The sequence below is a fragment of the Sus scrofa genome, chromosome 14 (assembly GCF_000003025.6).
Source record: "Sus scrofa isolate TJ Tabasco breed Duroc chromosome 14, Sscrofa11.1, whole genome shotgun sequence".
In the NCBI taxonomy this organism is placed as follows: domain Eukaryota; kingdom Metazoa; phylum Chordata; class Mammalia; order Artiodactyla; family Suidae; genus Sus; species Sus scrofa.
In genome coordinates, this window is record NC_010456.5 from 43,552,974 (window position 1) to 43,580,240 (window position 27,267).

At 48.0% G+C, this 27,267-nt stretch overlaps 1 protein-coding gene across 1 annotated transcript in view; it reads left to right on the forward strand.

Moving 5' to 3' along the window:
• The window catches only part of MYO18B (myosin XVIIIB), a 219,907-nt gene that overhangs the window by 85,151 nt on the left and 107,489 nt on the right, over window positions 1–27,267 (forward strand). Inside the window, 7 exon segments of the mRNA XM_021073682.1 lie at window positions 2,204–2,332; window positions 3,965–4,108; window positions 5,754–5,843; window positions 16,278–16,397; window positions 16,661–16,775; window positions 20,682–20,803; window positions 24,731–24,885. Of these exon segments, the coding sequence (XP_020929341.1) occupies window positions 2,204–2,332; window positions 3,965–4,108; window positions 5,754–5,843; window positions 16,278–16,397; window positions 16,661–16,775; window positions 20,682–20,803; window positions 24,731–24,885 (875 nt within the window).

The window sequence follows — 27,267 nt, forward strand, 5'->3', positions numbered from 1 at the left end:
GCAAAAACAGCTTGCATAACAGTGGCTCCCAGAGATCCCTTAAAGATGGGGGCATTAGGCTGTTACACTCTGCTTGGGTCTGATAAGCAGCCGGACCCATGAAAAGTGAATAATTTAGATTTTTCTTTGTGATTCTCAACCCGTGTGTCTTATCGAGGCCTGTGCTGAGGGCCATGACATTTATGAAAAAGGTGGGATTCCACATGCAGTTGGCCCTGTAGTCGGCAGTATGCTCTCAAAAGGAAAAGAAAAAAATCAAGATAAGATTCTGCAGAGGAGATGACTTATTCCCATTCTGTGTATGGTCGTTTCCAATTATCTTTTTAATGAAAGCTTCATACTTAATCAATAACAGTTTTGGCAGCACCCGCTGCCTTTTGTAATATACAGACTAGTGCTGCCATCTCTTTGATCATTGATTTTTTTTTTAATAGCAGCTTTTGGGACTCACTAGCTTGTGAAATTAATACAGCCATTATTGAGGCAATCTGATAGGTAATGAGTCAATCGTGTCTTTATTTCAATGAGGCTAATTGTCTTGGTGGCCCTGGCTGATGGGAAGTGTTCAGGAATCGATGGAGGGTTGCAAAACCGAGTTAGCACCGATTGGGTGTGCTCATTTCCATTTTCCCACTGGGGTTGGCAGCGTGGTCTTCATTACAGAAAATGGGTTTAAGAGGAGGGAGAATCGATGGAGACCCTTTGTTCCACCTGGAATCAAATTGCAACTCAGCCTCAAACTCCTCGGGTCTGTATCACGTGCATGAGGAAGTAAAGCCTCATGCTGACGTGGAGCATGGGTGCAGGGGATGAACTCAAGGGTCTGAGTTCAGGTCTCAGCCTTACTGATCCCCAGCTATATGAACTTGAGCCAGTGACTTAGCCTCCCTGAGCTAATGGATCCCTCTTTGGGCTGTTTTGAATATTAAGGTGGGACACAAGAGAAAGATGTAGATGCCATGCAAATGTTAATTACATTCAGGGATAATTGTAGTCTCCTTGGAGTCAGACAGAGGGAAGTAAATCTTGGTGTTAGCACTTGCTAATGGAGGATTGTGGGGAAATTCCTTTTTAGCCTTAGTTTCTCCCTCCATAAAATGGGGGGATGGTCATGACTGCCACATACAGTTCTGCCTGCAAAGTGCTTCACCTGCATGTCAGATAGTTCAGGTCCGGAACACAGCAAGGGCTCCGTAAGTGTTGACCGTTGATTGATAATGTCCCGGATAATTGGACACTATCACTGATTAAGGTGGAGCTCTCCAGTGCCCGCAGAGAAACCCAACACCTTTGGGGCTAGAAGCTGCATCAGCAAAGCAAAACACGGGGCTGTGCTTAGAATCAGTGACACCAGAGCACCTGAAATGTAACCCTCTCCCGTCAGTAGAGCTGTTTTCCTTTACCTCTGGGAAGGTGACACCAGCTGTGGGGACCACTGCCCGTTGGCTGGAGCAGGCCTTGCCCCAGAGTTCCAGATTCTCTCTGAAACTCCCCCTGCAGCCTCTTTCAGGGCAGCCCCTCGGGGTGCCGAGGAGGCATCGATGGCTTTGCTGCAGAGGCCTTCATCCATCATTGATGAGCCGGAGCCTGGCACCTGCAGACCTTGAGCTGTTTCCACTAGAGGCCTGAGCACCATCCGTGGGGGCACCAGCCTGGCCCCAATCCCTCCTCACCCACGAGGGCAGCCCTTAACCTTCTGCATTTCTCTGCCCCTCCTTGTAAGGCAGGACTGAGTATTTCCAGGGCACCATTTCTCCCAGGTGGCCAGCTGCAGTGATGAAAAGAGAATGAGCACCCAGAACTGACACGAAGCTCATGGACTCTACATTTCCTGGGGCAAGGCCTGGGAATCTGCATTGACCGAAGTCACTGGGTGACTCGGGTGGGCAGAGATGCTTAGGCAGGTCTCTCCTACCAGTGGTCCTCAAAAGAATGTGTACATGAATCCCCTGGGGACGCTGTTAAAATGCCAGTTTTTAATCAGCACCAAGATGCTGCGTTTCTCACCAACTCCAGGGCAGTGACAATGCAGTGGGTGTGTGCTGACCACACTCAGAGTATCCAGGGGCTAGAGGAAGGGAAACAGGAGGCACTGGGAGATATTTGGGGTGGAGGCAGGAGAACAGGGATCTGAGTGGCAGCCCCCTCCCACTTCAGCCTATTTTGGTGACAGCGAAGTTACCTGCAGCTTCTCTCCTTCCAGGTTTTCCTCAAAGCGGGTGTGATCTCCAGGCTGGAGAAGCAGCGGGAGAAGCTGGTGTCTCACAGCATGATCTTGTTCCAGGCAGCCTGCAAGGGCTTTCTGTCTCGCCAGGAATTCAAGAAGCTGAAGGTGCGGGGACCTGCGTGGCTCGTGAATGTGGCAGGGGTGCAAGGTGCTGGAAAAGCACCATCCATGCTGGTCCAGGGGCTGTAATCCCTGCTTCTCACACTTGCTCTTGCGCCCGAATCTCCAGTGGGATAGTGTTATCATGTGGATTCTGATCCAGTGGGTCTGGGGTGAGCATGGGGTCTGCGTGTCCCTGTGATGGTGCCAGGGCTGTTGGCCCACAGACCTGCCTGAGTGCTGAGGCTTTACTAGACACTTTGGAAGATGACATGATTGCTTCCACATGTCGGCATCAGATTGCCACTGCTGTCAACTCTGGTCAGGGTATCCATGAGGTTGTCCAAGCCCTCCTGGGTTGGAAATGCTTACAACCTGTCCCATCTCTGGAGAACTTGGCTTTCATGGGTCAGCAGGCAAGTTATGGGTAGGACCTGACCACAGAGGCTTTTGGGACCAAAGGGCAAGTTCAGAGTCCACAGTCCTGAACCACCCTGGGCCACCATCCTTGACATCTCCAGAGACTGAATTTCCTCTCTGTAGCTTGCACAGTGGAGAAAGGCAGCATGGCCCTGGAGACAAATAAGGACCGTGTTCGAATCCCACTGCCACCATGTAGTAGCTGAGTGAAGGTGAAGTGCAGTGTCACATCATAACTGCTCAGTAAATGCCAGCCGTCGTGGCTTATAGTGTCTTCATTGCTGTTACTGCCACTGCCACGGAGTCTCACTGCACATGCCTCCAGCATATGTGAACTTACAAACTCAAGTATATGTCCTTGGTAAGAATAGAAAAGGGCAAGAACATTAGTGATTAAAACATTGTGGGCAGTGTACTCAGGCCTATGCCTTGGGATGATTTGAAATAGAGGCTAGTTAAGGGCCTGGATTCCGTGTGGGGCCAGACTTCAGGGGTTCAAATTCTGACTCTGCCACTGAGAAGCTGTGTGACACTGGGCACATGACTGTACCTCTCTGTGCCTCAGTTTCCCCATCTGTAAAGTGGAGAGAGTAATAACATCTGCCTTCATAGGGCTGCCCTGAAGACTGAGTTGGAACATGTAAGATGCTTAGGGCAGTGTCAGCATGACTCCTGCCTGTGACAGGAGTGAACTAGGTCAGTGGTTCTCGCGATGTGGTCCCCAGCCACCAGCATCTGCATCAGCTGGGGGTTGTGAGCAATACAGATTCTCTGCCCTGCCCCAGACTCACTGAATCCCACCCACTGCATTGGGGGCCCAGCCATCTATGTTTTAACAAGCCCCCCAGGAGATTCTGATGCGTACTTAAGAGTGAGGATGGAATTAGTGTTTAAATACATTTAAAAGTAATATCTCTTCCCTTAAATAGCAACTGATGATGGAATTGTGGCCACTGTTTCTTTTAGGCAGCTTTAGGGATTTTCGAGGATAGATTTTCCCTCGCATGGTGACTTTTGAACCTAAGCCTTATATGAGATGTGACCCTGTTGTAAAATATTCTCTACTCTTGGTCCTGCTATTAAGCTGTGCAAGATTAGATTATGACCCAAAGCCTAATGCTGATAGCCCAACTCCATAAACCCATTTCCTCCACCCGCTTTGCTTCCTTTAGCTGGGCGGGAAGGGCCCCTCAAGTCTCCACTGTCCCTCCCCTGCAGATTCACCGCCTGGCTGCGTGCTGCATCCAGAGGAACATGGCTGTGTTCCTGGCAGTCAAGGACTGGCCGTGGTGGCAGCTCTTTGGTTCCCTTCGGCCCCTGCTGAGTGCCACCATCGGGGAGGAGCAGCTCCATGCCAAGGAGGTGGGTCCTTGTGGTGGACATCGCACCCCGTCCTTCCCCAGTGTTTGCACACAGACTCGGTGCCCCCACCCCTGCACGTTCTTCTAGGAGTGCTTTGCCCAACGGCCTTCACTGCCTGCCTCCAGCTGTCCCTCTGTGCTATAACCACAACCCTTCCTCCATCCCACACCCAACTCCTCAGTAGGCTGGTGGGTGCTGCTCAGACGCAGCGTCACTACCCTGAGCGTATGATTGCTGCTTATCCCGGAGAGACTCGGTGCCAGAGTCCTGAGTCCTTCAGCTTCTTCCCCGTAGTCTCCCTTCAACTCTGTTAGCGCCCCCTGATGTAGGTAACTGTTTTGATTGGTTTGGTTTATCTTGCCTGTTCTATCTTTTTGCAAAAATTATCAAATACAGGCCTATCTGGGAGATAATGCAGGTTCAATTCCAGAGCACCAGAATAAAGCAGGTTATCATGATAAAGTGAGTCACACAAATTTGTTGGCTTCCTGCTGCCTGTAAAAGTAGGGTTGACATTACACTGTAGACTATTAAGTGTACAATTACATCATGTCTAAAAAACAATGTACATGCCTTAATTAAAAAATTATGCTGCTTGAAAAACGCACCATTAGACTTGCTCAACCTTCACTTTGTAAAAAACACAGTATCTGCAAAGTGCAGTAAAGCCAAGCACAGTGAAGCAAGTTATGTATGCCTCTACACACACACACACACGTGCACACACACACATGCACACTCAACTAATGGTTCCTTTCTTTCCTCACAAAAGGTAGCATTCTATGTATTCTTTTGCAGTAGGCATTTTTCACTTCAAAATATATTTTGAGAATCATGCCATTTTTAGGGATTTTCTTTTTTAAAAAGAGTTTATTTCAAATACATTTGACCTATAACATTGTATGAACTTAAGGTGTATGGCATGTTATACATGATACATTTATACACAGTCACATGATTGCCTTTATTGTTTTTTTAATAGCCACACACATGGCATATGGCCAGGGATTGAGTCTGAGCCACAGCTGTGACCTACACTGCAACTGCTACAATGCCGATCCTTTAACCCACTGTGCTGGGCTGGGGATCAAACCCATGCCTCTGCAGTGACTAGAGCCGCTGCAGTCATATTATTCACCCACTGCGCCACAGCAGGAACTCCACGACTGCTGTTTTTATAGAAATCTTCCTTGTTTTCGTTTTATGGCCCTGTAGCCCTCCTTCACATATGTGTTTCAGGGCTCACTCCACCAGCCTGCAGTGGCTGGGCACTTAAGTTGCTCCTAATGGTGGTATTGCACGCCTAGTGCTGACCCACTGGCAGGAGAGTGGTAACGGGAGGATGAAGAGCTGAATACCCCTTACCATTTGGGTGGCCGCAGGCTCAGGACAAACTGTGGTCCTGTTCTAATGATTTGCATTCAGCCCCCAGACCAGGCTGGTGTGGACCAGACTTGCACGAGCAGAGATGCTGACATTGAGAAACAGTCAGAGAAAAAGTCCCTTGTAGGGTCTTAGCATCTGGGCCTCGTCACAGATGAGCTGGCTGAATTACCCACTCCGGTCCCCGGCTGCTCTTAATATATGTGGAACCTTCTCCCTCTGGTCCAGAGTGGCTTCTGTTGAGAAGTTTTTACTTTTGTAGGAGGAGCTTATAACGCTGAGACAGAAGCTAGAGAAGTCGGAGAAGTCCCGAAATGAACTCCGGCAGAATGCAGACCTGCTAGAGAGCAAGGTACCCCCTCGTGTGTGGGGTCCCTGTGCGGCCAGGGTTGGGGGGGGGAGTCTTTTGACAGGGGTGATGATGATAGGCCTGGTGTTGTGCCACATGCCTTCAGACCTTCTCGAAATAACCCTGTGAAGTGCCTGCAGTTAGTGTCCCTGTTTCACAGAGGAGCAAACTGAGGCTCTGGGATATTAAGTACCTTCTCGAGGCCAAACCACCAGCAAGTATAGAGCTGAGATTCAGACCCATGTCATCTGGCTCCAAAGGGAAGAGTGTCTTAAATAAGTTGCAAAGGCACAAATCATGGGGGCGGGGGGGAGTGATCACTGCTTCCCCAGTAAAGTAATCAACTTTTGATTGTCAAACAATTTGCAGTGCATTTAACTGACAGAGAGTACCCACGAATATGTGAAGAACTTTCTCAAATCAAATGGAAAAAGGCAAACATTCCAATAAAGGAGAAAAAAAAGGCCGGGCAAAAATCAGGAATTGGGAATACCCAGGGTTCACATGATCCAGAATTCAGATGGCCAGTAAACTCAGGAAAATATGCTCAATGAACTAGCAATCAGGAAATATAAATTAACACCACAGTAGGTATCATTTCACACTTCAGATGGGCAAAAGCCGAAAGTCTGATGTCTCCAAGTGCTGGCAAGGGTGTATAGCAACAGGAACTCACACTGCTGGGGTTGGGGTGTAAATTGATCTTGTGGCTCCTGAACAGTCTTGCATCATCTCTGATAAGGATCTTTCAGGCTGCCTGTGCCCTGTGGTCCAGCGCTTCCTCTTGTGGGTCACATGCAGAGTATCTCTCCCACAGAAAGGAAGAGGCACGGAGCTTACAGCAGCAGCGCTTGTCATGTCGGAGACATGTAAACACCCAAATGGGAGTCTGTTGATAGAATGGATGAACATATTTGTTATACTAAAAACAGTTACCGAAGTGAAAATGAATAAAGAGGCAGGCAAACCACGGCCCCTGGGACGAACCCATTTCACCATTTGGTCTCCATGAATAAAGTTTTACTGGCACGCAGCCACGCCCATCCATAAGTGCACACATCCCAAGTGGATACCTTAATGCGTTTTCACAAAGTGGACACAACCAGCACCCAGAGCTGGACACAGATCGCCCCCTGGCTTCCCTGCTTCTGCCCCCTTTCAGCCACTGCCTTCCACCAGTAACCACCAGACTGACTTCTAACACCCTAGAGTAGTTTCCCCCAGTTTTTGAAGTCTGTCTAAGTTCATCAAACATGTGGACTCGTTTGTGTCTGCTTTCTTTTTCCTTTGGTGCCATGGTGAGCTTCATCCCCATAGTTGCAGGTGACTGGGGGCCTTCCCTCCCCTCGTTGTATAGTATTCTGCTAGCACCCCTTTGACTCTAAAGCAACGTTCAGCTGTTGCTGTTTTTTAACCACTGTGAATAAGTCTGCTGTGACCATTCTGACATGTGTCCCCTGGGGCACGGATCATTCATTTCTGTTAGGAATACACCAAGGAATGGAATTACTGGGTTGTAAGTTGTTCCAGTGTTCAGTTTTCATAGATCCTGCCAGACAGTTTGCTGTTGTGTTTGTGTCAATTTGTACTCCCACAGCCACGGGTGAGCATTCTGCCTGCTCCTTATCCTTACTGGCACTGGGTATTGCCTGCCTTTTTCTTTTCCTTTCCTTTCCTCTTTTGTCTTTTTAGGGTCACAGTTGCGGCTTATGGAGGTTCCCAGGCTAGGGGTCGAATTGGAGCTGTAGCCTCTGACCTACACCACAGCCACAGCAACGTGGGATCTGAGCCACGTCTGCAGCCTATGCCACCGCTCATGGCAATGCGGGATGCTTAACCCAGTGAGGGAGGCCAGGGATCGAACTCGTGTCCTCAAGGATACTAGTTGGGTTTGTTACCACTGAGCCACGATGGGAACTCCATGTGCCCTTTTCGTTGAGTGATTTTGGTGGGTGTGCAGTTGTCCCGCATTGTGATTATCATTTGCATCTTTTCACCTATATTTGGCTATTTGGTTAACCTCTTTTTGTTTGTTTTGGCTCTGCCTGTGGCATGTGGAAGTTCCTGGGCCAAGGGTCAAACCTGCAGCCTCTGCAGTGACAATGGCAGATCCTTAATCTGCTGAGCCGTAAGAGAACACCCCTCAAGTCTTTTCTGTTGCTTTTTTTGTTGATTCGTAGCAATTCTTTATATGATGTGGATATAAGGTCAGTAGTTCAATATAAGTAGTAAGGATATTTTCTACTCTGCAGCTTGCCTTCTGTGATGCAGTCATTTGAAGTATTTTCTGAAGCCCCAAGTCTCTTTAGACGTGCCAAGGGGTGAGGAAGAGATCAAAGGGCTCCAGAACCCCCAAACCTCCATTAATTACAGTAGATGTACTTTTTTGGGTTTCATTCTATGTTTATCGATTCTCAGATGCACATTATTTTCTGCCTTTGTACATCTCTGGACTTGAGATGCATCTTAACAATTGATGGCATCTCACACTAGAAAAGGGCAGCACTTGCATTTCTTAGGTTCTGTAATGGCGCATCTTACCATCACTGGCAGCTCAGACTTAGCGAAACGTAGCATGTTGGTACCCAAGGAAGATTCCATGTGAAGAGAAGGCTCTAAGTCCCTCCCCACCCTCCACCCCACGGAGCTGCTGTTGATTTCACTTGGTTGCTTTTGCACTTTGAAGAGTATCAGAATCACCCAGAGAAGCTGTTACCCCTATAGTTTCCTTAGTCCTGTCTCTCAAGGGTTTTACCCAGGAGGGGATCTTGGAGGTGGGCTCCTTCCGTGCTTCTTCAACAAGGCATGAGGAGACCCTGATGCAGGGGTCCTGCTGCATTAGAGCAGTGCTGCTCGTCCATGCAAGTGTCAGAATCCCTGGGAGGATGCGTTAGAATGTAGATCACTGGGTCCTGGCCTTGAGTCAGTGGCTTGGGGTGGCCCTGGAGCTTCTGTATTTCCAATAAATTCTCAGGTGATGCTGAATGTGCAGGTCCGAGAACCACACCTTGAGAAACATTAGAAAACGGGCCTCCTGTGAGTTTCTTTTAGCAGTTGGGGAGCAGACACTCTTTCAGGGCCTCGTACATCATGAAGATCCCAGCCTCCAGCCCCGTTCTCGGCCTCTGCACCCCTACTCCTCCCCCCCCACCCCACCCCCCGTTGTCTCAGCAAGAGAGAAGAAACCGCAAAAATGTCACTGAAACATGGGCCTCATCAGTGGAAACTCCATTTGACGAGGCTTATTAAAAAGACAACATTATTGCAAAATGATTTAAGTGCTTCATTTGCCAAGAAGCAGAAGAGATAGGGAACCTCCGAGAAGCTGGCTATAAATACTCTTCAGGCGTGCAAAATTGGCCCTGACACGAAGTGGGGTTTTTCATTTTCAGGAGGAAGCAGGCTGGTCTTCTGCGAGGCTGCGGGAGTACATGGGGTGCTCTCTTCCCCCTGGAATGTAGCCAGGACCCCATTTATGGCAAAAGATTGAGGCCTGTGCACTCCCATGTCCCTGTCTTGCCTCATTAGCACAAGAAGTTTCACTTTGGGGTGAGGAGTTGCGAGAGTCACTGGGAAGCAGCAGGGACTGGAGTTTTGGAGCAGAATGTGCATGTGCAGAGCCCTGGGGGAGTGGGGGCCCAGTGGCCATGAGGGGCTTGCAGAGGGTCAGGGGGTCAAATTGTCACTGAGCCTCGACCTCATCCCATTCTCCTGACACTGGCTCTGCCACAACACTATGCCTCCCTCCTTGGGGGACAGGATGTAGATGAAAAAAATTAGCACCTTCATCTCTTTTCTGCCTACCTTGTGACACAGATGTGGGGTTGTGGCTGTGGTAGTAGGGTGAGGGCATGTCCTGCCTGCTGCTCTGCTGCGGTGGTGGGGATGGGGTTGCGGGGTGGCAGGGCAGGCACCTTGGATGGCCCATCCTGGGCCTTTCTTGCTGTGGGACTGTAGGCAGATTTCTTCAAGTCTCTGAACCTTTACATCACCGTCAGTGAGTGGTGACAGTAAAGTTAGGCATTCCCCTGCGCAGTTGTGAAGAGGTGCGTATAAACGAACGTCACACCGCCTCTGATCAATCGCCTCCACATGTCACCACTGTGACTGATGCTCATTTGATGTTTTTTCACCTTCCCCCCAGCAGACTGAGTTTCTCCAAGATAATGATACATTTTAGCCATCTCTGCACCCCTCCAAGCTCAGTGCAAATTGAATGAATGTGTGGAATAATGCTGAACATTTAATGAGGCTGTGCCAAGTGCTGTGACAAATTCTTCACGTGCATTATCTGATTTTACCTTCCAGTCAAACTGTGAGGGAGGTACCTGTGTGCCCTAGTGACAAAAGTGAAGGTCAAAGAGGGGAAGTGATTTGTCCATCGCACAGCCCATGAGTCACAGATCTGAACGCGGGTCTGGCTGGCTCCCTCCAGACTGGCTGGGATAGAGGAGGGACATAGACACAGAGGGGGCACGGGCTCAGGGGGGCTTCTTGGAGGAGGGATCTTGAAGGGTGAGCAGGAGCCACCTGGGGAGGAGGTGGGGAGACATTGCCAGGGGAGGGCGGAGCAGGGGCCCAGACCGAGGTGGGACCTGATCTGGCCCCTGTAGCCACGTGCATGTGTGTGTGTAGGGGGCAGATTATAGGGTGGGAGTCAGGCCATGAAGCTGGGCCAGATCACAGGGTTAGAGGATTGAATGCCATCCTGAAGGTGGATGGCATCAAAGAACATTCTCAAGAAGGGATGTGTTGGTGACAAAATCCGAGGGGTTGTATTCTCTTCGAGGGGCACTGGAGTCCCATGAAGACTGCCCTCTAAAGCTTATGAAAACCTGTAACTGTCACTTCTCCTCCCAAGGCCAGTGGGCAATGTGTCATCCCTCGTGTCCCGCTCAGCAGAAGGCCCTTCTTCTCAGTGTTCTTACAGAATGAGCCCCATTTATTTCCATCGGCCTCTATACCCGGTTCACAGACACTGAGTTCACTCAGCATTTTTTTCTGAGCCCCCAAGAGGCAGTCTCTCAGCGTGGTCAGGAGTGAAGGCTCTGGGGCTGGGCTGCCTTGATTCATGGCCCAGCCCTGCCACTGGCCAGCTGCGTCCGGACACCTCAGTTTCCTCACCTATCTGGAGCTGCCAGTGCTCCCTCTCCTGCTGCTGAGGCCTCTGTAAGCTCTGTTGGTGGTCCTGATTATGACTAAGGTGACTGGTACTGTGACTTAGGAGCCAGGGGTGTCCCCAGTTGGCAGAGAAATACACAGAATGATGCCTGAACTGGTGTCCCATGTGCATCTCTGGGGAACCCTGGAGCCTGCCACTAAGCCAGAGATTGATTCTGAATCTTCCCTAGTAGCTGGGGCAGCCTTAGGGCAGGTACCAAGAGACTGAACCTTGGTTTGATCTCCTGGACCAGTGGCACCCCCAGTCCCAGCTGGCCCTGCAGTTAGGCTGCCCTTCACCTATTGATCCATTTTCTCTCCTGCCCCCTCTCCCCCCCTTTTTTTCCCATTTTCTCTTATAGTCACTCAGGTTGATGGGGATGGGGCTTCCCTTCCAATGGGGGTCCACAGGCTCCCTTTAGCCATGGCCCTGCGAGGTGGTTGTTGTCCAGGTCTCATCTGGCCATTGATCTGCACCCTGCAGGCCGTTTCACGTCACCTCCCTGAGTCATGCTTCCCACACTGCTGACCCCCAGGGGCCTGGGGGCAGGGGATTGAGTTCGATGGTGGATGTGGGACAGAGGACAGCATTTGGGCAGAAGTCCAGCTGGGACCTGGGAGTCAGGTTGCCTGGGCTGGACTCCCTCTGAGACCCATCAGCTATGATTTGAGCAAATCATTTTGCCTCTCACTACTTCTTGTTCTGTGGAAAGGGAATAACAGAAATGCCCTCTTTATCAGGTGTTTGTGCCCAGTGCTAAGCATGGATCTGTTCTCAGGGTTGGATGAGTGTGAGCTGTTTCTCATACAAGGGCTTATAATGCACAGATCGTTTTGGTTAAGTTGGAAAGTACTGGTGGAGAGTGAAAGGGCGCCACTTGCTCTCTATAGGAAAGGTGATTTGGGGTTCAAAAGTCCTTGAACAGAAGAACCAAGGGCAGCATTGGGCCAAGACCTAGGGGTGCCCCACATGTGGTTTTTTCATTTCCCCAACTTGATGGTGAGGTCTTTAATGAATGGGGCAGGGCAAGCAGTAGGTGCTCACATCATGAGTGGCAGCTGTGCCAAGGACCCCACATGTGCTTGGCATTTAATGTTCATCAAATTCCCTTTACTGGAGTTCCCATCGTGGCTCAGCGGAAATGAATCTGATTGGTATCCATGAGGATGCAGGTTCGATTCCTGGCTCTGCTCAATGGGTTAAGGATCCATCATTGCTGTGGCTGTGGCATAGGCCAGCGGCTACAGCTCTGATTGGACCCTTAGCCTGGGAACCTCCATATGCCATGGGTGTGGCCCTAAAAAGACAGAAAGAAAAAATTCCCCTTTACCCACTATTCCCCCAAATTGTGCATGGTGCCCATGTGCAGGATATATAATTTCTTTTGACTCTATGCAAATGTACAAATTCATTCATTTCTGCCCCCCTCTTTCTGGCAGACATTTGGGGATATTGACTCTAAGTTGAAAGAGGGTTTCTGATCCACCATTTGGTCAAGTGGTGGATCCAGGGAGGTTTGCAGAATAATTTCTGGTTAATTGGTCCTTGAGTAATCTGCCAAGAACCTTCTAGGTTTGCAAACCAGGCTGTCCCCATCATTAAACTGGCTTTCATTTTGCACTTACCTAATAGCTCTGGGTGTAGTGCCCACCCCTCACCTTAAGGATGAAGCCATTGAACCTCAAAATATGCAAAGGGAGAGAGCTTTGTGGGGACAGAGAAAGGTGGGGGCTACTGTCTCTGAGAAAAGGATTTGTCATTTTCCCAGTTTGAAAGGACTAATTGTCCTTTGGGCTCCAGGCTTGGGTTCTGTGGAACTCAAAATTAATGCATTAAATTAATTTTGTGCTCCCTTTGCTCAGGCCGATTAGCACAATTAAATTTCACACTAATTGGCTAAGGCGGAGAGAACACAAACCTGGTGTCTGGGATCAATGCTGATGGCAGGGTGGGAGTGGGGTGAGGGGTGTTCCTGCATTCACAGCCCCATGCAAGTGATCACTTTTCCAGCTTGAATGTTTTTCCAGCCCATAGGCAAAGCTAACCCATCTAAAGCCCAGTGAGACCAAAGTTAGGAGGCAGTTCTAGCTGTTTCAGTGGCTGGAATTCTTAAACTTTGTCATGCTGAAGAATCACCTTGGAGTTTGTTGAAATTCATATTCCTGGGTCCCACCTCAGATTTTGGTTTGGGGGATGTGAGGGTCCTGGAATTTGCATTTAAACCACCGTCCAAGGTGCTGGCATTGGATACTTTAAAGACTAAGCTGCAGAGGAATAGCAAAGGAAGCCCCGAGGCAAAGGCAGCCAGGAGCACCTGGGAGAGAGCCCCCCACCCCCTTTCACCTGGTGGTTATTACTTGGATCTGAGGACCTGGATCCTCGTCTGTGCTCTCCCACTTACTTGTTGCATGACTTCAGAACATGCCCTTAAGCCTCCGTGTTTTCTCTGTTTCTATTAATTGGCATTTTGGTGCACCAGCTGCTGGAGTGGCCCTCAAGGTGGGAGGGGAGCCGATGGCCTGCAGGAGGGGAGGGGACGAGCAGCCGCAGCTCCATTTGTTTTTTTAGGCTATTTTTAAAAGATACTTTGTTCCGTGTTTTTCTGATGATGGTGGTTTAAAAAGTCACCAGTACCCAAATGCATCACAAGGAGATTGGAGTCCTCTGAATCCACCCTTGCAGGGTAAAAAAAAAATCTCTGTTAACAGTTTGCGAGCGCCTTTTTCTGTGCAAGTACTAACCAAAATGGGGACACGCCAAACGTTCTATTCTGCAACTTTGCTTTTTCTCCCCTTGGCAATATGTCCTGGGGCTATATATATATATATATATATATATATATATATATATATATATATATATTTATGTCAGAATGTATAGATCCGGATCCTCCTCTTCATGGGGCAGCTGAGTGATTTCTGAGACAGCCTGTGAGCTGACAGTATTGGTGAAGACCAGCTTGGAAGGGCAGCTGGATTCCAGGCTAGAAGGGCCACTTCACATGTGTGTGACTACACCCCATGAGCCCCTCAGTACCACTCGGAGGGTGGTGTTTTGATGTCTTTATAGGCAGACTTCATGACACAGAATGGGAATGCCAGGAAGACAGTAGACATGGCCTGATTCAATCCATTTCATAGCTCAGATGGCCACAGCCCCAGAGAAGGGGACTCGCCCAAGGTCACACAGTTTGTTAGTTGCTATGTCTGAACTCAAACCCTGTGCCTTGCCTCTATTTTTTTTCTTTTTTTTCTCTTTTCCTTCCCTCCCCTTGGAACTCTAATCACTGCCTCACATAAGGAGCGGCCTCAGTTTCACAGCAACTCTTCTTCCATTCGAGGTCATTTCTGAGCCTCTTGGTCATAAACTGTCCATTTGTGTATTTCTCTCCTCACTTTGTTCAGCATATCCTTGAACCCAGAAGGCTATGTCTTGGAACAACAAGACCAAAAGCGCTGAACCCTTAGGTATTAAAAAAAAAGTCAGTGAAAGTGAGGATTCATTTAAAAGTAAACATTTTTAGTTTTTGTTTTAAACATGTCTAACTTAACTCACTGAGGTGGACCAAAGCCTTTTGAGGATGAGCTTCTGCCTCCAGATCTACTTTTTTTAAACCACACTCCTAACATACAAGTGTCTAACTTCCAGTTTTGATTCTTTTAAAGCAGAGCAAATGGCAAAGTAATTTGAATGCAGAAGGCCTGAATTTTTACTTCTAATTTTTTTCTTTCTATCTTTCTTTTGTGTGTGTGTGTGTGTGTGTGTGTGTGTGTGTGTGTGTGTCTTTTTTTTTTTTTTTTTTACCCGAGGCATGTGGAAGTTCCCAGGCTAGGGGTCTAACTGGAGCTGTAGCCACCGGCCTACACCACAGCCATTAGTGATGCCAAATCTGAGCCGCATCTGCGACCTACACCACAGCTCACGGCAATGTCAGATCCTTAACCCACTGAGTGAGGCCAGGGATCAAACCCACAACCTCATGGTTCCTAGTTGGATTCATTTCCGCTGCGCCATGATGGGAACTCCTCTTATTTTTTCTCTATCATTTTTCCACTTAGACCTATTTGACAGAATTTTAAGAAGCAACTCACTTGCATTCCTTCCAAAGCATTTAACCTAGTTTTCATGGAAACTCCCTGCCCAGTCACATTTTATAGGTTTATGTAATAGCTAATAAGCAATTACGGTAAAAATGTAACAGGCATAAATGTGTTGGGAACACACATATTTGATACCGGGTGTGCATAGCTGTCGGGAACCATAGAGAGGCAGAGGGACCATCGGGAACCACAGCGAGGTTTCCTGGCTGAGAGCATCCCGGGTGGTGGATGTCTCTGTATCTCACTGAGGGAGCCTGTTGGTTGGTCTAGTGAGAAAAGATGGCTAAGGAGAGTTTCTATTAAAATGACTATTTTTAAATTGAGTGCTTATTACTATGTGCTAAGCTTTATGTGGGTTCTCTCACTTAATTCTCAAAACATTTCTATGAGTTATCTCTCATCCCACTCTAAAGTTGAGAAAACTGGGCATCAGAAAGGCATCCTATGTATATATAATGAAGTACTACTCAACCATAAAAAAGAACAAAATAATGCCATTTGCAATAAGATGGATGCAACTAGAGATTATCATACTAAGTGAAGTAAGAAAGACAAATACCATATGATGTCACATATGTGGAATTTAAAATATGGCACAAATGAACCTACCTACAGAACAGTCTCACAGACATAGAAAACAGACTTGTGGTTGCTGGGGGAGGGGAGAGGGAGTGGGATGGACTGGGAGTTTGGGGTTAGTAGATGCAAACTATGATACTTAGAATAGATAAGACAGTAATATCCTACTGTTTAGACAGGGAACTATATCCAGTCTCTTGGGATAGACTGTGATGGACGATAATATAAGAAAGGGGATGTATGTATATGTATGACTGTGTCACTTTGCTGTACGGCAGCAATTGGCACAACATTGTAAATCAATTATAATTAAAAATAAAGCAAGATATAAGAAAGAAAAGGAAAGAAATAGAAGGAAGGAAGGAAGGAAAAGGCATCTTGCTTGGTTCAGAGTCACACAGCCAGTGAGTATGGGGTCAGGAATTCTAACACACCAAGACCAGTAAAACTCTGACCTCCAGGTTCTTAACCACCTCATTATGCTGAAGGGTTGCCTTGTCATGAGAGCCAGTGATTGGTCCAAGAATAGTCCTATAGAGTGCGTGGGGAGAAGGGTTGACTCCATTGAGTGACCCTGCCTTAACCCTCCCATCCCAGATTGCTGCGTTGACCACAGAGCTGGCTGATGAGCGCTTCAAAGGGGACATGGCCTGCCAGGTGCTGGAGAGTGAGCGGGCAGAGCGGCTGCGGGCCTCCAGGGAGGTCCAGGAGCTAAAGGTGAATGGGTGGGAGTGCTGGGGGTGGGAGTGATGGGAGGAGATGGGCCTGCCCCCCCTCTGCTCCCATCTGGGATACACAGGCTCACCGACTCCCTTGCTCATGGTCCTGGAGGATGTGTGGGTTTTCCCCTGTTTTGGCTTTGGAGGTGTCCCGGGTGAAGCCCGTGCAGGGGAAGGTCCTGGTGTGGAGGCACCTTGGTGAGATGGCCAGCCCAGGCCTCTGTCCAGCTCCAGTTTGAAACTTTGAGGCCTCCATTCCAGAGCAAGTATGAGCAAGTCCAGAAGAGTTTGGGAGAAGTAGAGAAGCAGTTGGAAGAAGCCCAGCAGAAAATTCAGTTGAATGACTTGGAAAGGAATCACACTGGAGGAGGAGGAGGTGAGCCACCGGGACTCATGGGATTAGCAGCTAGTAGAGAAAGTTGTCCTTTCGTTTCACTCATCATTCATTCATTCATTCATTCACATATTCTGAGTGCTTATGATGTGCTAGACACTGCATTAGGGGCTGAGTTATTGGCAGAAAAAACACAATCTTTCCTTCTTGGAGCTTTTAATCTTGTGGAAGAGGCGGCATTAAACATGTAATCCAACAGTATTGTAAGTAATAAAGTATCATCGTGACAGGGACTATTCATTAATAATACAAAGAATTACTTTTTTTTTAATAATTTTTTAAAATTTTCCCACTGTACAGCAAGGGGGTCAGGTTATCCTCACATGTATACATTACAATTACATTTTTCCCCCACCCTCTCTTCTGTTGCAACATGAGTATCGAGACAAAGTTCTCAATGCTATTCAGCAGGATCTCCTGGTAAATCTATTCTAAGTTGTGTCTGATAAGCCCAAGCTCCTGATCCCTCCCACTCCCTCCCCCTCCCCCTCCCATCAGGCAGCCACAAGTCTCTTCTCCAAAGAATGACTTTTTTTTAATGGCCGCTCCTTAGGCATACGGAAGTTCCCAGGCCAGGAATTGACCTACGCCACAGCTGTGGCAACACCAGATCCTTTAACCCACTGTACCAGGCCAGGCATCAAACCCGCACCTCCGCTACCCAAGCCGCTGCAGTTGGATTCTTTTTTTTTTTTTTTTTTGTCTTTTGAGGGCTATACCTGTGGCATTGCCAGGCTAGGGGTCAAATCAGAGTTGTAGCTGCTGGCTCATATCACAGCCACAGCCACTCAAGATCTGAGCCACGTCTTCGACCTACACCACAGCTCACGGCAATGCTGGATCCCTAACCCACTGAGCCAGGTCAGGGATCGAACCCGCATCCTCATGGATACTAGTCGGGTTCATTAACCGCTGAGCCACTACTGTTGGATTCTTAACTCAATGTGCCTCAGTGCGAATTCCAAGAATGACTTTTTAAAAAAGAGTGGTTCTATGAATGGGCAAGGCATACTTATATTTATACGGATGTTTTTAATATAAAGGTTGAGGAAGACAGTTCAGTGGTTAAAAGTGAAATTTACAGGATTTGAATCTAGACTCCATTGCTTATTAGCTGGGTGCCTTTGGGCAAAGAAATTATCACGCCTCAGTTTTCTCATCTTTCAAGTGGATGTAGCCATAGATGATGAATGAAAAGTATTTAGGCCACGAGCGTGGTTCGGAATGCTGAATAGCTGTTAGTTACTTTATCATTATTTCCAGTGTTCTTATTAGTGGGATCATTATCCCTACTCATCTCCTGTGGAGCAGACTGCCCCTGTCCCGTCCTTCTGTTTGGGTTAGTTAAAAGTGATGTCAGGTACTCAGCAGTTATTGAATGAATGGAGTGAGGGGAGGACCCCTGAACTGCCCAGTGAGAGATGTGCTCGGCGGAGTCAGGGATTTCTGGTGGTGCCCGTCTCGGGTGGTTGCCTGGAGACTCACATCTCACAGCTGCATGGGCAGGGTGACGTCTCTGTCACCTCCTTTCTCCAGTTGAAATGAGTCAGCTGAGAAGCATTCCCAGTGTGTGTGTCAGCTTTTATAAAACGTTGACATCATTCCTTCAGTGGCCCCCAGAGAGTCGATGCCGTAGAAATGTCAGGGATGCTCAGAGGACAGAGGTCAGGAGGTGGCGGCAAGAGACCAGGCGCATTTGCCTCCAGCACCACTCTCATCATCCACTCCTCCTGGCCACCCCTGGAGTGGCCTTACCAGGGAGGTTACCCAGAGGATTCTGAGGTTCTCAGATACAAGAGACCCAGCAAGGTAGGGTCTGAGCAGGGAGTGGGGAACCAGCACCCTTTCCCCAGAAGAATATCGGCCTCAGTTTCCTCCTGCCTGTGATTTATGTCTAAATGGCACTTGCCTGCCATTTGTTTTCCCAGGGAAAGATGTTTTCCTGGGGAGGTGGATGGTGGCAGGGGGGTGGGGGGGCCTGCACATTAGTCACCACATCGTGCAGGCTTTCAGATCAGGATGCTCATTCCAGGCAGCCAGTCCACAAATATTTTGTTTTTCATTTTGAAAGTAATACATACTCATTATAGAAAAATTTCTAAAATACAGGAAAGTTGAAAGAAGCAATAAAACACTTTAATCACACCACTGCAGTGCTGCCACAGCCTCCTCGATGGATCAAGCTAGAGTATAAATTATTAAAAATATATATGCTTTCCCACTATGCATGGTTAAGTATTTAAAGAGAACCTTTTATGGTATGCATCCAGCATGGAGCTGGAGTCTGCGGGGCTGGTGTGGAGGGGTGTTACAGAAGAACTTTAGTCGGGCCCTCCTTTCCAGAACCTGGCACTCTGGATGGGAGGTCAAAGCCAGGAAAGATGTGGCTGGATAAGGAAAGGCTCATTTCATGTACTGGTTAAGACCGGCATTCATGGGGAGGGAGGTTGGAGGTGCAAATCAGCCTTGAAGGATGGAGACCAGTTTCCTCATCTGTTCACGTGGCCCACGTGCCTCTCCTCTGTCCAGCACAGCACTGAGCGCACAGGCCACTGCAGAAATGCTGTGGGCTGCTCCTTCCTCCTGCAGGCCATGCTGTTTTCTACATGAGATTTTTTTTCCTGGTGGGGAGTTAGGATTCCTTTCCTACCAGGATATTATTTCCCCAGATGGAAACTTGAACAAACTCTAACTTCTTAGAGTTATCTCATCCTTCTGTTAGGGTTAGTTATGTTAGAGTCCCTGTTGGGATCACCGCCTGCAAGACCTCAGTGTTATCATCCATCCCTCCATTACGCACCTATGCATACACCCTATCCTCCATCCACCCACCTAGCTGGTGAACGTTATCCAGGGCATTGTGGCAAGTCCTGCTACACAATCATGAACTAAACTGAGTTTGCTGCCCTTATGCATTTGAGTTCCCTTTCAGATTTCCCTAAGCTTCCTTAATGAGAGTCCTGGTCACGCTCCTTTGAAGTGGCCTTTTTGCATGCTTGTCTCCACCAGTAGATACTTCTGGAAGACAGAATGGTCTCTTACTGGTTTCATTATCCCTAGTGCCTGGTGTGGAGGCGTGTGCTCAGTGAGTGAGTGGATGAATGGATGGAGAGATGGGTGGTCGCTATGCACAAACTGACCATTTGTGCAGTGTTCTCCATGTCTCCATTGCCTTAAAGGACAGACACTACTCTGTTGATATTCAGTCAAAAGATATCACAACCTATACTAGCCCATTCTATTCAGCCAAGCAGTTTTTATCACACCAGCAAATGATATTTTTAAGTTTTTACCAAATCCAGGGATTGTTCTCTTGTTACAGAGAGATGTCTTGGGATTAGTCTCTCCCTCTTACGCTGCATTTAGTAGACACTGTAGTTATTGCTCAGTGATATATTTGTTAATGCCACCAATAGTCACTGATCACATACTCTGTCACCCAGTGTGCTTGGTCAGTAGGCTGACTCTGGTTGGAGAACTCATATTACCATGTAGGGAGAAACTTCTGTGTGAAGGGGACTCTTCTAGGGGGTGTGGAAAGCCCACAAATGACTAAAACAGCTCCTCTACTCTCAAAAATTATGGCATTTCCTTGGGGGGCAAAAAGGCATGTGCACCCTTGTAGAGAAGGGGAGCAATATAAAACAAGCTTAAAATAGCGAGCAGTCAGTAACTTTAGACACCTGGAGGTGGTCAGGGCAGGCTGCCTGGAGGAAGTGGTGTTTTTAAGCTTAGACTTAAAGTGGGCCTTCCTAATCTGAAGTCCAAGGTTGAGGCTCAGGGGCTCTATGAACACTGTGAGGCTGGGCCCAAAGAGCTAAGGCTGTGGCGGGGAACCGCCCTCATTCTCGAGCCTTCCATCCTGGCCTCTCTGACTCTCTTAAACAGATGAGTGGCAGCTGCGCTTCGACTGTGCTCAGATGGAGAACGAGTTTCTCAGGAAGCGTCTCCAGCAGTCCGAGGAGAGGCTGGACTCGGAGCTGACATCTAGGAAAGAGCTGGAGCAGAAGGTAAGAGGGAGGAGACGGGCCAGGCCTTGCCTCCACTCTAGGGGTCGGCCAAACCCAGGCGTGGGGAGTGGGCCTCACCGGAGTCATGTTTTTCTGCCTCCACTGATATTACACCTGCGGGGGGCTGTGGGATCTGGGAAATGGTTTTCTCCATGCGAGTGTTCTACACTGTGGTCCAACTCAGGATATCCGACTTCCAGCTTCCTTTCTACTTTGACCTTGTGGACATCACTTTTACCTCTTGGGCCTCAGATTTCCTGTCTATTAAATAATTGTAAAACGCTCTTAGAATAGGTGAATGGTATCCATCCACATCCCCTCTCTTCTAACCTGCCACCTGCCTCCATCTCTCATCTAGACCAGTGCAGCGGCCTCCTAACTGGTCTCCTTGCTTTCAGCCTCTTCCCTCAACCACCTGCCACGCTGCAGCCAAGAGACTTCAGCATCTCCTGCAGGTTGTTCTGTTACCACAGGTTACACTGACTGCCTCTGGGGACTGTCTCCCTTTGTGTTTTGTCAGTTTTGTAGCTCACCTTCCCCAGGCCCTCGACTCCCACAACTCCCATGCACCAGCCCCAAGTAGTCTGCATTGTGGGTATTCCTTTTGTCTCCCTTCTGACTCGCATGATGAGATTTTATGTGTATTTAGCTTTTTTTTTTTTTTTTATTGTGAGTTGATCTTACTTATAAAACTTTCAAAAACTTCTTTGTTGATTTTAAAGCAAGTCCAGAGTTTACAAGGCTGTGGATGTGTTCCTGTGGAAGAAGCACTTTTGCACTTTTTTTTTTTTTTTTCTGCAGCCATCCCCGAGGTTCTGCTGAATTCTGCATTTCAGATTTTTGCAGCATGCGCAAAGTGTCAATTTGAGCTCTAAACCCACATGGGGCACAGGCCTGGGGTTTTGATTTCTTGTGAGAAATCTTTCTCCCCAACCCCACAGAGCCAGAGGGGCAGCAAGCCTCCTGACCAGCTTCCAGGCCAGTGAGTGGAGCTTTTCTTGCCCCCCTCCCTGAGGTGAGCCCCTTGAGGGGCCTGGCTTAGTGCAGGGCTCTTCTTTCTAAGCCCCATCTTCCATGGGGCCAAGGCCTTGTCTTCTGTCTCTCTCTCTCTGGGCATTTGAACACAGCCTTTATCCTTAGAGATATTTCTGGATCTTTCTGCTGCTCTTCTTCTCCCACCCCTGGCTGCCATAGTGTCAGCATTTATTATTACTGCTCCTTTTTTGTGACCTCTGCATTTCTGACCCCCTCCCAGTTTCCCTTTCTTTCTTGAGAGTGCAGCAGAACATCACAAATACAGTGTAACCTTGTCTAGCATTTCTAGATGAAGTAGTGATAGTTTAGCCTCTGATTATTTTGCTTTGTCTCCAACCACTTCTCGTTTACATGCTAACCAGTCTATAGATCATTTCTGTTTAGCTCTAAGTCATATTCCATCGTCTGGATGTATTACAGTTCATTTATTCATTCATCTCATTTGCTTCCATGTTTTGGCAGTTGTGAATAAAGTTGCAGTAAATGTCCAGGTGTAGGTTTTTATGTGGACATAAATATTCAGTGCCTTTGGGCAAATACTAAGGTGCATAGTCACTGGATCATATGGTACGAGTATGTTTAGTTTTGTAAGAATCCATCAAACTGTCTCTTAAAGTGGCTACACCATTTTCCATTCCCACCACCAGTGTTACTCCATATCCTCGTCAGCATTTGGTATTGGCAGTGTTTGAATTTTAGCCCCTCTAGTAGGTGTGGGGTACTATCTTGTTGTTTTAATGTGCAATTCCTGATGATATTTGATGTGGAGCATATTTTCATATTGTTATTTGCCACCTGTTATCTTCTTTGGTGAAGTATCTGTTAAGGTCTTTGGCCTATTTTTTTTTTTTTTTGTCTTTTCTAGGGCCGCACCCAAGACATATGGAGGTTCCCAGGCTAGGGTCTAATTGGAGCTGTAGCCACTGGCCTGCGCCAGAGCCAAAGCAACACCAGATCCAAGCCATGTATGCAATGCTGGATCCTTAACCCACTGAGCGAGGCTAGGGATCGAACATGCAACCTCGTGGTTCCTAGTCAGATTTGTTAACCACGACGGGAACTCCAAGGTCTTTGGCCTATTTTTTAATTGAGCTCTTTGTTTTCTGATTGTTGAGTTTTCAAAGTTATTTGTATTTTGGATATGTTCTTCTTCAGATTTGTCTTTTGCAAACATTTTTTCTCCCTTTCTGTGGCTTTACACTCTCTTGATAGTGTCTATGGCAGAGCAGAAATTTTTAATTTTAATCAAGTCCAGCTTATAAATTCTTCCCTTCATGGGTCATGCCTTTGGTGTCATATCTAAAAAGTCATTGCCAAACCCAGGGACATCAAGGTTTTCTCTTTTGTTATCTTCTAGGAACTTAATAATTTTGCATTTTACATTTAGGTCTCCATTTGAGTTAATTTTTGTGTAAAGTCTTTGTCTGGATTCATTCTTTTGCATGTGAATGTCAAGTCATTCTGGCACCATTTGTTGAAAAGACTGTCTTTGCTCCATTGTATATAGCATTTGCCCTTTTGTGAAAGATCTGCTGACTATATTTCTGTGGGTCTATTTCTGGCCTCTCTATTCTGTTCCATTGCATGCTTTTTGTTTTTTTTTTTCCACCTTTCCAAAAGCTTATTCTTTCTCATCTTTGGGGCTTTGTATATGCTATTTCCTCTTCCTAGAACCTTCTCTTTCTCCCTTACCTAGATATGGGCAACTAACTGTAAGATCTCAGTGTAAATGTCCCTCCCCCCAGAAAGTCTTCCCTGACACAGATGGGTTGGGTGTCCCCTAAATTGTTTCCCCAGACATAAGCCTCATCATGCTGTATTGTAATTATCTGCTTTCTTCTTGGTGTTCCCCTTAGAGGTAAGCACGAGAAGAGCTGAGGTTCTATTTGCCTGTCCCCCTGTTATATATCTTCTCATTGTGAAAGAAAACTGCCCTGTAATCAACTTGTAGAGCTGGACCAGGCTTCAATCCCATGGGGTTATATAAACAATGGAAGTGAGGCTCAGTGGCCATGGTTTTAGTGGTCACTTCTGAGACGGACGTCGTATTGTGATCCTCAGGAGATACCCTGGGCTGTAGATTGGCAGAGCCGGCCAGCCGCAGGGGAGCAGCCCTGTTCTTTCATAACAAATTAGAAAGTTGGGTCAATCTCTCCAAGGAAGGAGGGATATTCATGCTACATTAAAAAGTAATAAAACGGCAACCTTTTCTGAGCAGCAGAATATAAGAAAACATCCCATTTGCCTTCAAATACTGAATTTAGAATTACAGGCTTCATTAACTCAGCGTTTTGCTTATTTAAAGCAATTCTTTAATGAGGCCATTTCTTCAAAGCGAGTGTGCTGAGCTGCACTCGCTCCCAGATCTAAACTAGGACACTTGGGAGGTATTTCCTGTGGAAAGATGCAAGAGCCTTGGCTGTTTTGTTTGTTTACAGCTGCACGTGACTGTGGCAATCAGCCTGTCGAAAGTGCATTTACTGCCCTAGCCTTAGATCCTGTTTCTTGGGTTTCCCGGTTAGATTTTCTCAGTGTGCGGTTCTGGCCACTTCATGGCTAGTCCTCACACAGCTCCCCAGTTTGTGCCAACTGATGAGGATAGTAGTTACTCATGGTACTCAGGTATCCAGTTGAGGCAGGCTTGGGAAGGATCTGGGGGCAGGAAAATTCAGAAAGCTACAAGAATGGTCGATACTGCTCCCCCCATTTTCCCCAGAGAAGCAGTTCCTCACAGTGACACAGGTGGAAAGTGGTCAGGACAGGGACTCTCCAGCCCCAGTGCCTGTTCTCTTTTCATTGCACTCACCCTGCAAAGGGTAGCTGCCTGAACTAGAAAGCAGGGAGCCCTCAGCAACCATGCAGCCGGCTGATTGGTTCTGCTCCTCCCAACAGCTCGGGGAGCTGCAGAGGGCTTATGATGGGGCCAAGACAGCAGCTCAGCAGCTGAAGAGGAAGTGCCTCCGTCTGACCTGTGACCTGGAGGACACCCGCTTCTTGCTGGAGAGCCAGCAGAGCCGAAACCGCGAGCTGGAGAGGAAGCAGAAGAAGTAAGTGGAGTTCCAGATGGCTGCCTGGGTGCGGGGTGGGCCGCCTGGGCACCGTGGTCTCTTCCTGAGCCAGGCTGTTCATCCATGGAGCTTAACCTCCTTGTTCTGCCTTAAGTTCCCCTCTCTCCCGTCATACATTCTTATGTGGTTCTGCCAAGAATCCAGCAAGAAATCATTCTTTTCTGTTAGCCAGTCTCTGCTCTACCACCATGTGACTTGGGGAACTTCTTTGGCCTCTCAGGGCCTCAACATCCCCATTTATCAAGTGAAGAGTTTGTTGTGGAAGGCAGAGGCAGCCCAGCATGGTGGTTAGGGGTGCAACTACTGGTTCAAGTCCCAGTGGTGCCTCATTTCTAGTTGCGTGACCTTGGATAAATGAGTCAACCCGCCTCTGCCTGATTTTGATCCTTTGGCAGAACGCCCCCTGGTGGTGAAGGCTAGATGTTACAGTTGGTATATCCAGGGGGACTGAATTCCAATTCCCCTCCCGTGGTCAAAAGCTTGAGTCACTGGCCTTTTCATTTAGGGTTTAGACGCTCAGCCCACGTGAACAGTTCTGGCAGGGACCGGACGTTATACACAAACAAGAGGCTAGTCCTAAAGCCGCACACTGGTTCCCAAGCTTGCTTTCCTGGCCGGTGTCGTCATAGCTCACAGCTCCCTGTTGGTGGAGCCTAGACTGGAACCCAAGTTCACACCGGGAACTCCTGTGTTGCTCCATCCCCAGACTCCTCAGCTGTGTCCAAAGCTCTTCAGTTTACTCGGTGGAGGAAAAGTTGTGCAGGGGGTCCTGCTTTGAGCTAGACAAGCCCCAGTGGAAACTTCCTAGGAGGCAAATAGATGAAACACAGCCTCTTTTAGAAAATCCAGGATAAAAATAGAGAAAAACCTTGCTGTGTGTACCAGAATGTGGTTTTGCTGAGGACACCACTTTTCCAAGAGGTAGCAAGCTGAGTTGTATTTCCCTAGGAGTGGCACGGATTTTGAACTGGATCTGCATTAAATATTGTTTTGTTTATCTTTGAGCTTCCCTGAACTGGCTTCTTTGTATAAATGTTTTGGGGGGGTTATTAGCATGCCCCAAAGGGAAGTTCCTTTTCTTCTTGTTGTTATCTGACTGTTTCTTTTTCCTGTTGCCCATGGATGCCCTGGCTAAACCCTGTCATTGCCGTGGGGAAATGGTTTAGTCTCACCTTGGTCATCTCCTGTGTGACCTTGTCAAGTGACACTACCTCTCTGGGCCAGTGACTGATATTTCAAGCAGGTGCTCTGCCAGACTCCAGTGAAAGTTAGGAGGTGGGTTTCTGCCAGCTGTGACAACCCAGTCCATATCTGTGGGTTCCACTCCTCTTTGGAGAGGCCTGATGGAGTGATGGGGTGGGGAGGATGTCTGCCCTTGGAGTTTGTGCAGCCAGAAAATTCCATCTCTCTGGTCACTCCCTGACCAGCCCCCTTGGGCAGAATCCTTCATTGCAGAACCTCTCCGTGCTGGCCCCAGAAATTGCCCATTTCATCATACTTACATTTCTTTCTCTAAGACTTTCCTGCCCTGGGATGCCCTCTGTTCCATGACCATCTCTTAGCAGAAGTTTATTTATGCTTTGATGCTAATTGCCCACAGCAGCCCTTATCCTTCTAGGTATACTAGCATTTTAGCAGGGAGCCTGTGAGAGAGGTCAAAGTCTCTGTCTAACGGCAGAAATTCAGGAGAATGCCTGCGCAGAGGGAGAGGTCTAGAAGGCAGTGATACTTCTTCTCACCTCTTTGAGTTTAATCAGCTGGTGGATGCAGCTGCTTCCTTCATTTGCTGGGCTCTGGATGGAGTAACAAGTCCATGCTGAGAGAGTTCTCTGTCTCCCAGCTGAGCTTCTAAGTGCAGAGTGGCCCAGAATGGTTCCATTTGGGATTGGCTTCTTGTTGCCATGGTTACTCAAGGGTTCTTAGGGCTGATGGAGCTCCCAGCCTGCTTCCTTCCACAGGGATAAGGCCTGTGCTGGAGCCATGGGAGTCTGGACCCCAGGCCCACTCCTAGTGGGGCGAAGGGTGTGAGTGAGTCCCTGAGGCCTCAGGCAGTGGGCTGATCATTGTGTTCCAAAAGTTACAGTCTGTAGGAGCCATTCTTTGGCATCAGGTGGCCCACTAAGGACTCCTTTAAACCATCACTGTCTGGCCTCCACTGCTGTCTTTCCCTCCTGGCCCAGGGCATGAGCCACTAAGATGAGATGCTTGATGGTGAGGCCAGCTAAGTCAGCGAGAAGCTGGCTCAAACCCACTTCAGAATTTTGGCAGAATCACACCACCTGTCTGAACTTTGATTTTCTCTTCTGTAAAATGGTTATGACGTGTTTCCTACGAATTGTTATAGGGACTCCATGGGCCCTG